The following is a 14,286-nucleotide window of genomic DNA, read 5'->3' on the forward strand; positions in this document are numbered from 1 at the left end:
ACATCTAAAATTCAACCAAGGCAGATGCAACTTTAAAATGTTCAGCTCTAGATATAATCAGATCCATACAACTAGCAGCATGTACCTGGTGTACTATATCATTTATTTTGTGAAATGTTTGGTATGTACTTCACCGCTGAAGCAGCAAACTCATTGCAAATGGCTTGTGTGAACAGGTTGACATCAGTTCAGACTCTCAAGTATAACTTTTATGTGAGTTTTGTTGAGCATTCAGAGCGTGTATCTAATGTTAAAGTCTTTATCAAATCTCCATACCTTGACTGGAGAAATACCAGTGTGATTTAATTCCTCACTCTGATGTTGGGTCATCTCAGATGGGTGAGCCTGACCTGTTACACTGAAACCACTCTTCAGCCTATCTTTCTCTGCCTCTCTCTCTCATAAATCTGGCAGCAAAGAGGGAGCAAGAGAAAGGGGCTAAAATAACCAGAGCACTGAAAGCACTTGCATAATCCACATAATAATGTTTTGCATCCATCTTGTTTCTTCCTGCCCTGACGTTACAGGGAGTAAAGCAGTGAATGGCTCTGCCGCTAAACTACAGCAGTATTATTGTTGGCCAACAGGAGGTGCCACGGTGGCTGAAGCCCGGGTCTACCGGGACTCGCGGGGCCGCGCCAGCAGCGAGCCCCACATCAAGCGGCCGATGAACGCCTTCATGGTCTGGGCCAAGGACGAGCGCCGGAAAATCCTCCAGGCCTTCCCCGACATGCACAACTCCAACATCAGCAAAATCCTAGGTAAGTGCAAGGCGGTGGGGAACAAGTCGTGAGTGACGGTGACTGAACCAAAACTGAGGGACGCTCTGAAGGCTCTGCTGTAGCAACCTCTGTAGTTGGCAGAGGTTAGGGGTTCTGGGAGCTGGGGAAAGCTGAGATTATTTATATTGGTGACACAGGCTAGCTACATTTGGAAATGCAACTTACAAGTGATGGGACATGGAGGAATGGCTTCAAACTGAAAGAGGGCAAGTTTAGATATTAGGAAGAAATTCTTTGCTATGGAGGTGGTGAGGCACTGGAACAGGTTTTCCAGAGAAGTTGTTGATGTCCCATCCCTGGGAGTGTTCAAGGACAGGCTGGATAGTGCTTTGAGCAACCTGGTCTAGTGAAAGGTGTCCCTGACCTTCCAATCCAAACTGTCCTATATGAGCTTCTCTAATTTTAGGACATATTTATTTGTTCATTGAAATTGGAATTACAGAAACCTGTAGAAATGAACACTCATGGGTTGCATTCATTTTAATTCCCTTCCCTTTGCCTTTCTGCTCCTTCCCTAATGCTTTTCATTCTCAACAGCAGTCACAACATGCTTTAAAACAAAAGGAACATTTTGTGAAATCTGTTGCAAAACTGTATCCCGATAAAGGGTTTAATTTCAAGATCCCTTTAGAATGCATCTAAACTCCTAATCATCTGAATGCAAAATGGTACTTGCTAGAGTAAATAGTGGGAAAAAATTAATAAAGTACAAAATCAAAATAGAAGGTTTTTGTCAGACAGTACAGTGTCAAAGGAAGAAATCTGGCACAGTTCAAAAGAACTGTACATGCATACCTTCCCACATGCAAAATGCTGTTTGGTTCAAAAGTGTTGCAATGTTCAAAAAGCTAACCACTAGAATCATGCAATTAATATATTGCTTAGCTAAAAGACACCATAGTTAATATTTAAATTGTATAGATTGGTACATTTGAGGAATATAACATGGATTATATTTTGCCACTGTGCAAATAAATGGACTCCTTTTTGAAAAATTTTGATTTGCTTTTTAAGACACCTCAAGAGAATTAGAAACATACGTGAGAATGAGTGGTGAAATGTTAAAACCTATATTTGCTTTCTGAGTCTTTGAAGTGGAAGACAGATTCCAAATGTAACTCATAATAAATAAAAGTAAAAATCAGGTTTCCTCTGTAATCATTATATTGTAAACTCTTAGTTCAAATACATTCTTACCAAAGTTTGTTTCATTTTAGTTCAATCAGAGGCAAGAATACATACAAATAAATGTTACTTTGTCCTAAAACTTCCAAAATCTAACTTAGTAGTTCTCATATTTTTGTCTGCCATATAAGTAGGTTATATGAATAGCCTTTCAGTTGTGTATAAAACCTTCACTGTTTCAGTGTTGGCAGCTGTAGGGAATCTATATTATTTGTGTGCATTCTGTGAAAAAAACTATTAGGAGCATAGTAACTGTATTCATTAAAATGTAAACTTCCAGCATAAATATTTCAGAAGTGCCAGCAACTGAGTGTTTGTTAACCATGGAATTAACCTGTCAGTATCTGCTCTGCCACAAATAAGTCTATGTCCATATAATATCTGTGCAACTTTTCCAGGACAATGAGAAAAGAAACTGAAACATTAGAACTGACACAGGGTATTGCTGGCTACAGATAATATTTATACAACTTTTCCATTTGTTGATGTATGAAAAATGTTGGTAAAAGAATAGCTTCCACCCACGTTTACCACAGCTGTAATCATTTTATTCATCTAAAAGACACCAAAAAGCTATTTTCTGCATTTCTTCTTCCCTGTAAAAAAATATCCCATCTCTATTCAAGTGTTTAGATAGCTCCTTATAAACAATACAAGAGATCTGAATACTTTTCCCTCTTCCTGTGTACACTGTGTTAATTTTTTAACTTTTTTATTGGTGCAGCTTTCAATGAGAGTTTACAGTACCTGAAGTGGTTTATATAATTACAATGTTCTTTCTGTTTTACTTTTTATCTTTTTAATGTAAGTTTTTGAAATGTAACTTTCTCAATCTAATTCTGTGTATTCATTACATCTGGCTGGAAGGTAATATGCATAATAGGATTTAAAATATGGTAAGGTGTCAATATTATGCCAGGCTTATGTCAGAAGATTAGTAAATTTAAGACACTCAGGCAGCAAGGGATTGTTCGTAGTTTTGCTGAGTCTATAAGGTTTGATACTTTTTTCCTGCTACATAGCAAGATATTAATATCTCTTAGCAGGAGTGTATAAACCAAATTCTCATAAAAATATCAAAGAAGCATGTATCCCTAGGCAATGTTAGGCTTTTAACAGAAAAAGGGTGGCTGTAGACCTTCCTTAACCATCGTACTGTGCGTGGTATTACAGAGGTATGGAATTATTCACAGATTAATGCTCATATTGTAAAAAATTAAATAGTCTATTTTGCAGAACAAGGCTGAGATTTTGAGACTTAACTATTGATTTTTAGTGAACCTATTTAGTGAAGATTTACATATGTTTGGTCTGCAGCAATATCTGAAAGTCAAGGTTCTTTTAAGTTGTCTCAGGTTGTGAAAGCCAAAATGTGTGAAGACTGATGTAAATCTAAATCAGTTTATTCAATTAACTTAATTAAAATTTATTATGATGAAAAGGCATGTTGAAATGTGTATGTGCAAAGCCAAACCTGCTTTACTCGAGCACTCACAAGTATTTTGTGTTAACAGGATCTCGCTGGAAGTCCATGTCAAATCAAGAGAAACAACCTTATTATGAAGAGCAGGCACGGCTAAGTAAAATCCACCTAGAAAAGTATCCTAATTACAAATACAAACCTCGACCAAAACGTACCTGCATTGTTGATGGAAAGAAACTGCGTATTGGTGAATACAAACAACTGATGAGGTCTCGAAGACAGGAGATGAGGCAGTTTTTTACCGTAGGGTGAGTACAATTGTTGTAATTGTTTTCAAAGACAGAGCGTGCTGTTTGAAACCAAATAGACTTATCTGTTTAAGTCACTGACTAATGTTATTTAGAAGGTAAGGATTTGAACCAGTAAAACCTTATTAAAAACATAAGATGGAATATGGAGCTATCAGCTTGCCACTGAATGCTGATTGTGAGACTGATTGTGGAATTCTTTAAAGTCAAAAGAAGTTGTTTCCCATTAGCCTGAAAGGTTTGAATCATGTCTTTTGTGAGTTATTAGTAAGCTAATCCATTCTGGGTTAGTAATGACTCCAGGATCATTTCCTAAATTAAGAAAAGAACAAAGAGAAAAACACAAAAGATTATTCCTGTGTAGAATAAGGAGTCAGGGGAGGGGGAAAAGGGAGAGGAGTAATAGCAGTTGTATTAGGAATATACATGAATGTAAGATATCATAGCATGAAGCTATTAGGAAACTTACTATATATAGAACTGTGAAAAAAATATTTTAAAAAATGAGTTTTAGGAACACTCTTTCAAGTAGTGCATAGATAGACCGGGTAGATTTACAACACAGAATATATGGCTCAAAAAATCCTGGCACAGTTTTAAAAATATTGTGTGTGTTTTTAGGGATATTTCCTCTGGTGTCCAGCAAAGAAAGAAGCTGTATGAAAGATCTACAGGCTAAAGATAACAGAAGTCCAGTGAAACAACTGCACCATAACTGATTTCTCTCTGCCATTTTTTTATGAATTAATCTGTGATGCTTAGTGCTCTAACACAATGTTTCTGGTGATTTACAAAGAGTTTAAAAACTATCTCCAGTGCCAGCCTTTCCAAATGCACAATGTTCTGCTTATTTCTCTAATCACAATAGTCTCCTTTTGTTGGGTACTTCACTACCAGATAATTGACCTTGACGTCGATTATGTGCCCTCATTTTTGGCTTGGGATGCAGAACTCCTGTTGCAGTCAATTATTTTGTGGTACAGCCTGCAACAATGTGGGCTCTTTCTTCAATCAGTAAATAGAAGTGGTTTTGGTATCTTGAAATAGCCTTCCAGTCTATAGTTATGACATTGTTTTTTATTCTTCAGTCTAAGGGAAATTATTTACTAATAGGCTTCCACCAAAATTGCACATAGAACTCTAAATAGAAATCTGAATTTATACAGCACATCACAAATTATATTCAGATTGAGGTAATGAAATTTTAGTTTACATATTCCAAAGCAGATTAACAGACCAAATCACATCAAGAAATGCAAAAGAAATGCCAAAAGAGCAGTCTGAATGCTTTGAGAATTGTTTACTACTTCAAAACAATATTAAGCAGGAGCATTTTGCACATTATTAGTGATGGCTAAATAAGGAGGTGAATATGGAGGATGGATTTAAGAAAGTTCTAAAATTGCCTACTTAAAGAGTGATATTTCTATTATAAATATATATATATATATATATATATATATAAGAAACTATTCAAAATTAAACTACTGGTGTAACCTAAATGTGACATCTTCCTCATGGATCAAAGAGTGTGATCACAAAGACCATGAAGATGGTCATAATTTTCTTGAAAGTATTTGTTCTAATTCCTATGTATACTTTCTCTTCACCATGATCTATTCACGTTGAAGAAGTTTAAAGTAAGAGTAAATTACCTTTGTGCACTTATGCAATGGTGCACTGGACTTTACTGAAAACAATGACTTTTAGTTATGCAAGTGATGAAAAAGGGAGTGTGAAGTCTAATGAATGCATTCAATAAAGGTGAAATGAGATCTACCTTGCCATTCAATGTGAATATAGAGTTTGGTACTGAGGAATCACAGGTTGTGATTTTAGAAAATTATGTTATGCATTTCTGCGACTTCCCACTGTTGTCCCAAATTCCCCCTTTCCCTAAAGAAAAATTTAAAACAAAATTTTTGGAAGACACCAAGCAAAATTAGTGAAAAAAACCAGACTAATGGCTTTTTTGAATTAAAACATAAAACATAGAATCATTTGTCTCAGAAGAATAGTTCATTGAGTAATAAAAAGGAACATTTCATCTAAATCAGATTATAACTAAGTGAAACACAGTAACTGAGCCCATTAACTTCTTAAACTTACTCTTCCCTGTGTTTAACGTAAATATCACATAAAACATCAGCTGTAACAGTTTTCCTAACTGACCTCACACACCCATCATTTTTCCACTGTTTTGATGGAACAGCATAAATCATCCTTCAGAACTGTAGACATGAGAGTTGAGACAGAGTTTCCTTCTCAAAATGAAATAGGAGACAAATGTGGTTTTTCAGATTGAATATACTCTGTGTTTACAGTAAATATTTCACTGCAAGATAGAGAACAAAAGTATAAAATAGACTCCAATGAAATGTGCCAAGTGCTTCATGCTGCTTGAAGTACTTTTTTTTTTTTTAAAGTACAAACCAATTAAGTTGGGACTGGGTATGTCAAAATGGCAACAAAATATTGTCACAGAATGAAAAGATAAATATTCAAAACAGGTGGCTAGAGGAAAGTGTAAAAAGCAAGAAAAATTATATTTTTTCATATTTGTATTTGCATTTTTCTTATACCAAATACACATTTATGTCTTAGGCAATCCAGTCAAGTCTAGTTCCTATCAGATTCCCTTAGGTGAGCTGCTGACTAATAGAATAATTTTGCTATGGGTACAACTAAAAAACAACCCCCACCACAAACATGGAGTTTTACACTGCTTGAACTTTTATGATGCAAAAAGCTCATACTGCTTACTTCAGTGAGCTGCACTCTTTCATAAACATTGGTAAGATGCAGAAACTAGCCAGGCTTTAAAAAAAAAAAAAAGAGAAATAAGCTAATGAATGGCCAAGTTCTGTTCTGATTTTTGAAGAAAAGCTTCCAAAGAATTGAAAGAGAGTGAAGATTTCTTGGAATAGATTGGACTGGAAATTAATGTTTTGAGATAAATGTCACATATTTGATAGACTTGCACAAAAATCTAGGAACTGCCAAGTATTTTAAAGAACAGAGTCGAACTTAAAATGTGCAGAGGCTTTCTGTTGCATCCCTACATGAATGAATTTTGTTCCAATGAGGCAGATAATATACTGAAACAATTCATGCTTAATGCAGAGTATATAAAAAAACTGCTGGTTTCAGTCTAGTGGAAGCTGAATCTGAAGCCAGCTATGTCTTTAAAATAATTGAGTTATTTTTAATAGTAAAATTATTAATGGAAGTCATGAATGATAACTTCAGCATAAGTTAATCCCTAAACAGACTTCAAGTGATTTACAATTTATCTTCAATAGTAGTTTTTTGTAATGCATAAATAAATGTGAACTAACAAATGGATCATATATAAACCATAAATTCAGACATTTTAAGTTAAGAATCTGTCTTTTGGTGCTTTGTCTTACAAAAATAATCCATCTCTCAGTCATTTTTACGGTCTAATACACTCTAAATCCAAGTATATGCTATATACATTTCTCTAAAAATGATGTAAGCGGTAACTTTTTTTTTTTGATGTTTTACCAGTGTAAGATGTTTAGAATAAAGCCTTTATAGTGTTTATAACTACTGTACACACATAGTCTGAATGTTGCTAGACTACGGTTTTGAATAAGGCTGTAATATTATACTCCTGTAGCTTGAACTTAAAGCAAGTACACAATGGGTGCTTTTGTGAGATTTACTGTTATTTCATTCCATATGGGAATGTAAGTTTCAGGGGTGTGTAGCTTATAAGCATTTTCCTTAATGCAATCAATTTTTATTTCAGTCATTTAAAGAGCTGTCGAAAATATGGTTGGGAAGGGATCAGAAAACAATGGTAATTTGCCAATTTAAATGTTTAGATAGTTTTACAAAAGTCAAAAGTGGAACATTCTCCAGGAAAATCCTAAGAATATTAATGCCACAAACTTGTGAGCAGGTCAATTCATCTATGAATGTTCATGTTATCTCCATTTTTATATTTACCTAACCAAATCTTTGGCCCCAGAGTGGACAGACAGATTAACAATCCTTGCAGAACAGAGGTGAGTGACATCTAGTAATTGGCCACATAAGGATTTCTTTGTCAAAGAGGAGATGGTGGAGACAGGAGTGGTTTGAAGCCAGGGTATGTAGCCATGTGTCACCACCATTCCTCACAGATCTGAAGAGATCGGAAGATTAATGTTGGATTCTGGAAATCTTAACCAGACAGAAAACATCCTTGCTTTAACGATGTGCAACTGAACTGAATTGTAACCTGTAGCCTGCAGTAAATTTTTATCTCCCCACTCCAAGGTTCTATGGTAGGCAAAACTATAGCTAGACAATGATTAAATGTTTGGAATTTAATTTTGTACCATTAATATAAATGCTTTTAAATGGCCAGAGCCATAGGTTAGAAACTCCAAACTGTTCCTTTCAGGGACAGTAGTGGGAATGTAAATAAATGCTTTGATTCCCACCCCCCACCCCCCCTGAATTTAATTGCTTAAGAAGTGATAACACTCATCTCCAGAAACATGTGCCATCCATATAGTTTGTGATATCTTAAAATAAGGCTTTCTGGGATGAAATGCAGCAACTAGAGCAGAATTTACAGTGACAGCCTGATCAGCTCTAAATAATAATAGGTATTAAGTAAGAGGCAGGTGTCCAGTTACTGGGGGTGTGTAGGTGCCCATGCATAAGTGCTACCAAATTTTTGCTAGCAAATGGGTAGCAATTTGAGACCCTTTTCAATTAGGTGGTACAGTTACCACATGTTTACAGTTCCATGGTGAGATATAGGTAATTTAAAGTTATTACCCAGCCAGCAACAGGCATGCACGGCATGTCCGATTTTTGTTTAACACGTAAAAAAAAAGACTGCATTCATAAATGACAAACTCAGTAAACTTTTAACTTCCCTGTTACACCAATCAAGTTTTTTACTATTAGAGTCATTCTATAGTTTGCCATGCTTTTCATGTGTTCTCAAATAAAATACATCTCTGTAAAATTGACTTCTTTATGCTCAGATGATCAGCTCCGTTAATACTCTGAAATGGGTGGTACTTGGTACAAGTGTACCCAGTCCCATTGAAATGTGGATATACAAAAGAGTTTTGCTGATTTGATAAGTATTTGAAAGAATGCCAGAATTTTTTATCTGTCCTTTAGGGCTTAACACTGACAACCATTATTTTATCAAGATATCTCACAGCACTGTCTTATTGACACTTAAGACACTTTTATTGTTCTTGCTGCTTGTAAAAAAGGCAATTTGCTTCTGAAAAAATGCAAACTTTTTTGGGTTGGAGGGGTAGAAGTGGTTATTAGTTTTCTGATAATGTCATTTATAACACTAGAGAGTCTTGCACTCAGTCATTCTTTGAGTATATTCTACAACTTCTGTTACAGCAGTTGCGAAAACTTTTCTCAAAGCGTCTTTTGGCATTAATATTATGGTATTCTTTGGTGAACAACTGGCGATGCTTTGTTTTCCTGAATTTATTTATTCTAAGAAATACCAGAAAAAAGATTAGTACCAGCAGTTGTTAGATGGGCAGATTAGAATGTATGGCCTGGTCACAACTATGTAGAATTTTTCTGTTGACCATGTGGGGGTTTCTTTTTCGTTTGCTTTGTGTAAACATCCATTAACACGAACATTACCTGTATCTAAAAGTTGTGGAGGAGATATGTGTGGCTTTTTAGCAGTAATAGTTTATACTCTTGACAACATGCAATCTTAGACCAGAAATGTTCCCATTCGAGGTAGGTGTTCAATTTTATGGATAAAGTATTGAAAGATATTTGCAGAAAATCACTTGCAAGCAAATACATTGGCTGAAAATTGTTTTCACAGAACATTTATCAGACCATTTAAAAAGTGAAAATTTAGTGAAAAATCCTAAGCTGTTTGTAAATCATCTGCAAATCATCATTTGCAAACAGGAGTATAATGACTGTGTCAAATGAATTACTGCAATGTTTTTGCTTGCTGCTAGCCAGGTGTACCATACTTACACAACAGATGTTTGAATTTCTCAAGCTGTGCAGAGGCTTTAAGAGTCAGGCTAGCAGTACCAGCAATGACAGTACTACAAGCTATTTTAGTGTTATCTTACACAGAGTGTTCATGATTTGACTGTCTGTCTCAGTTACCAGACTTGAAGGACTTCAGTTGCCCTGTAACTCTGTACTGTGATACTTATCAAAATTAGAGTTTGATCAATGAACAACAAATACTCAACATTTAGGGTCTTGTAAATAAGCTTAACATAACTTTGTGTATTGATTTAACCAATTATTAAGAATTTGTCTGAGAGGTTGGTTTATGAAATGTCCTTTTGAATTTAGTATAGAATGACACTGTGATCAAGAAGTTGCAGATTCATTAGACTATTCAATCATATCTGACACTGTTCCTCCTGCTAAAATTCTGTAATAGTTCACTGGGTCAATATTGCTGTAAAGAAGGTTGGGAATACATTGAAATATATGACTCTTTAAATAGATTATCCAAATAGGCTTCAGAAAAGTTATATCCCTTCTTTTTCTCTTAGCTTTACTAAAGGTAATGATCCAGAAGAAATATCAGAATATTTGTATGAGTAGTTTAATATAGAAAGTACTTTATTAGTTAATTAACCCAAATGTAAGAAGATTTAGTTAGATGTAGATTTAGTTAATGTGTAGCCAATAAGGGCTTGACCATAGAACAGGTTCAGCAAGCTGACCTTTTCTCAGAAAGTCACTTGAATATATGTATATTACTGTAAGAAGAGACATCACATCACTTAGTACAGCTATGTGCCTGCTTACAGTAAAGCTTGTGCTGAATTTCTTGGCTGGCAGTGATAAAAGTCGAATTTAGTTTATGTGTGATGTTGCTCCACTATGTTTAAAATCACACACATGAGAAAAGACAGCATTACATCTTGCAAAGTTAGATACTAGAAGGTAAGGTGTGTTAGAAGTACAAGTATTGCACCCTTAATTGAGTCTTACCATTTATTTGCATTGTCACAATAAATCACATTTGACATTGGGTCTTCAGGACCCAATGAATTTCTGAATTTCTGTAGACTGTACCATAGAAAAAAGAACATCTGTTCTTTTTGTCAAGTACTTTACTTCAAAAACCCAAATGCTAATTCACATTATGGTTGAAATAAACACATAAAATACATGAAAGAATCAATGTCTGGTAGTTACTAAACACTTTACCCCTCAGTTGTCCTCTGGGGGAGAGGAGATGAACCAATACCACATAGCACCAATCTGTGAGCCATGGAGGAATGCACGCAGCCTTTCTAGGAAACCATCTGCTTTTCTTTCATTTGGACTTGCAGAAGGTCTTCCCCCTCTAAACACAGGAAATCACGATTCCCTCTTGTTTTTCCTTCCAGACAACAGCCTCAGATTCCAATCACCACGGGAACGGGAGTTGTCTACCCTGGTGCTATTACCATGGCGACTACCACGCCATCACCTCAGATGACATCGGATTGCTCGAGCACCTCTGCCAGCCCTGAGCCCAGCATCCCCGTCATCCAGAGCACTTATGGTATGAAGACGGACAGCGGAAGCCTCGCTGGAAATGAAATGATAAATGGAGAGGATGAAATAGAAATGTACGAGGACTATGAGGATGATCCCAAATCAGACTATAGTAGCGAAAACGAAGCCCATGAGGCAGTCAGTGCCAACTGAGGAGTGTTCACAGAATTAAAGTACTCAGACTCATTTGGGTTTTTTTGGGGTTTTTTTGAACAAAAGTTCTTAAAGAGCCTGCATGCATGTGTGGCTCCTACAGTTACATCAGCAGAATGGTCTTAAATGTTTCTTATCGTGTGAGACAGATTGTTTCCCTAATTTTTCATGAACTTGGTTTTTTTTTTTGTTTTCGTTTTGTTTTGGTTTTTGTTTTTTTTTTTTTTTTTTTTTTTTTTTTTTTTAATTTAGATGAAGACATAAATATCAGACATCAGGACTTGAAAACTTATATGAATCAATAGCTGTCTTACAAGTCTTACCTTTTGTCTTTTTCTGTTTGGATGCTGATAAAGGTTTAAGTTACTGTTTTAGATGGGGGTTTTACATTCTCACTCAGGTATGCTGTGCCAGCCTACAGGTTGTGAATGTGTTTTTATTCTGGATTATTTTAAAAAAACAAAAACTGCAGATTTCATATTGTGAAACAGAACAAGTCCACAAGTGTGCACATCTGTGCATCATAGCTCGTCTTTAAAAAATAGTCTCTGAATTCCATTTTTTTTCCATATGTATAGCTGAACTTCTGATGTGCCAAACTTTTCATAACTTTTGAATCTTAACATTTAAAAAAAAAAGTCTTAAAGGAGACACTGTAAAGTCTTAGACAATCCTTTGGCATCTTAAAAAAGTTATATATAAACCCTAATTTTTTTCCAGAATATGGTGAAGTACTCAGGAATCTGGAGACAGGATACTCTTAAGTAGTGAACATGGTTGCCATAGTGCATGTGCCCAACTGCTTTTGCCTCTTGATGTGCCATTAGTGTGAAATTTTAAGTAAGCACAAAAGAGCGATCACCAGCTATGGACGGGCCTGTCTTAACAGTGTGAGGCCACCTCTGATTACATTCTCTATCCCTTCGCTTTTAACCCTTGCATTCAGTCTTAACATATTTTCTCTTAAATAATTTATTCATTCCAGAATGTCAAGGGTCCAAACACTTAATATTTATTTTTAAAAGTACAGTTGGTGGCATTACACTTCCAATTCCTTACTGATATTTTTAACAGCCCCTTCTTTCTCCTCCCCTAATTCACACAGGTATATGAAAATAAAAGTGCACCTGCTACTAAAATGAACATAACTTTTATGAATGAGAAATTCAGTTGTTCCTCTAACATTGTATGTTCAAGGAGCACTTAGAAACACTGCTATATGTAATTCAAAATAAAGTGAGTACTTTTATATGCACATAGAGTACAAATATTCCTAAAAAAGTGTTTATAGTTATAAACCTCTATACTTAGACAGCAAGGGCAGATGTTAAATCCAAATTGCATTTGGAGTCCACTGTGATGAGTTTTTAGGGCCTGAGGAATCCTGCAGTGAATCATGGCTCCATACATCATGTTTCTGTTGCCACCTGAAGGAACTGTGTGATACCTTAAGTATTTATGCAGTGATTTATATGTGAGACTCATAATGGGGGAGGGAAGGCTACCCAAATGTCTAATTGCAAAGCTGGGAAAATGGTTCATCAAAAGTATTTATTGAGTATTAGTCATGTGGGAATGTGACTTTTCAAGTGCTTGTCAAGTGCTTTGGGATCTTTGGACATTAGGTGCTATAGAAATTAAAATTTCTATTTGTAATACTTCTAGAAACAATGCAATTGCTGGAGAAAATTCTGGGGTATATATGAGAAAGATATTCAAAGATTGTAAATCTATTAAATTGCAAAGACAGAGGAGAAATTGCCTTTACTTTTTTCCCTCGTACTCCACTCCTGTTCACAAATATATCACTGTATATGCATGCAGATCCAATAGGCCTGATGAATAAATGTGCTCAACTCCCGCAGCCTTTATTTTGAATTGGATGTTTTCAGCACAGTAGTGATAAATCCAGGCTCAGGCTGAGAGGTATGAGTGGGCCTAGAGCAGCTCCTCTTGAAGTGTATGGGCATCTTCCCACAGAGCTGCACAGGCTTTGTTTCGGGCCCGGACACCAAAAGAAGTCTGGTGCTAGTGCTGGCCATCCTTGTGCTGGCATCCCGTCTTGCAGAAATTCTGAGCTGCAATGACACGATGCTCTATGGAAGAGCAGTCATTTCCCTCATAGCCCCACTATTACCTGTTTGATCAGAAACAGCCATTTTTGCCGCTGTAGTAATCGTGTTTCAATGTGAGAGAACTACCCCCAAGACAAAGAAGATTGTTCAATTTACAGGACAATTTATGAAGATAATGGCATAGAAACACAGTGGTCAAATTTCTCTGACCATTTTGTGATTTGGAACAAAAAACCTATATTTTTAATATTTATTTAAATGTGTTCTGAGTCCATGTCTAATAAGCAATAAGCTGGTCTAGCCAAGACTTTAAAGGCATATGCTGTGTCATTAGCTGGTGAGCGTCCTCTTTAAGCTGGCTAAGGTACTGATAGAAAGTGGTTTTTTGTTCTTATAATTGCTTGGGAATTTGAACTGGTTTTAATACATTCAGCTCCGATTGGGGGGAGGATATCATTAGTTCCTAAAAAAAAAATAAAATAAAATACTATTTATTAATGTCTTACATAATTCTCCAGTTAGAATTATCTCTCCCTCCCCCCATGTCACTTTCTTTCTCTCTTGCTCTCTTTTTTTCTGGTTTTGTTGCATAGGTAGAATGCTGTATTGCTAGCATTGCATTTTATGTAATTATTTTTTTGCACAAAGGCAAACATTTAGATTAGTTGGTTAATTTTTATTTTTTTTCATTTTATGACCATGCCAAAATAATATTCTGCAGGCTTGTGGAGAACAAAGGACTGTTCTTTAGGACTGAAACTTGATTTTGCTTGTAGTACAAAAAAAAACACACACTCACAGATGTTGTTTCATAAGTGTTATAA

At 35.7% G+C, this 14,286-nt stretch overlaps 1 protein-coding gene across 2 annotated transcripts in view; it reads left to right on the forward strand.

The window, feature by feature from the left end:
* SOX6 (SRY-box transcription factor 6) overlaps positions 1-11,561 on the forward strand; it is a 239,648-nt gene extending 228,087 nt beyond the window's left edge. For both annotated transcript variants that reach the window (XM_027737189.2, XM_027737190.2), the window contains exons 13-15: positions 528-761; positions 3,482-3,698; positions 11,084-11,561. In XM_027737189.2, the coding sequence (XP_027592990.1) occupies positions 528-761; positions 3,482-3,698; positions 11,084-11,387 (755 nt within the window). In that variant the 3' untranslated portion in view covers positions 11,388-11,561. The remainder of the gene's footprint in view (positions 1-527; positions 762-3,481; positions 3,699-11,083) is intronic.
* The last annotated feature ends 2,725 nt before the right edge of the window (positions 11,562-14,286 follow it).

Source organism: Pipra filicauda, unplaced genomic scaffold (assembly GCF_003945595.2).
Source record: "Pipra filicauda isolate LSUMZ 115617 unplaced genomic scaffold, ASM394559v2 scaffold26_size5592650_pilon, whole genome shotgun sequence".
NCBI lineage: Eukaryota > Metazoa > Chordata > Aves > Passeriformes > Pipridae > Pipra > Pipra filicauda.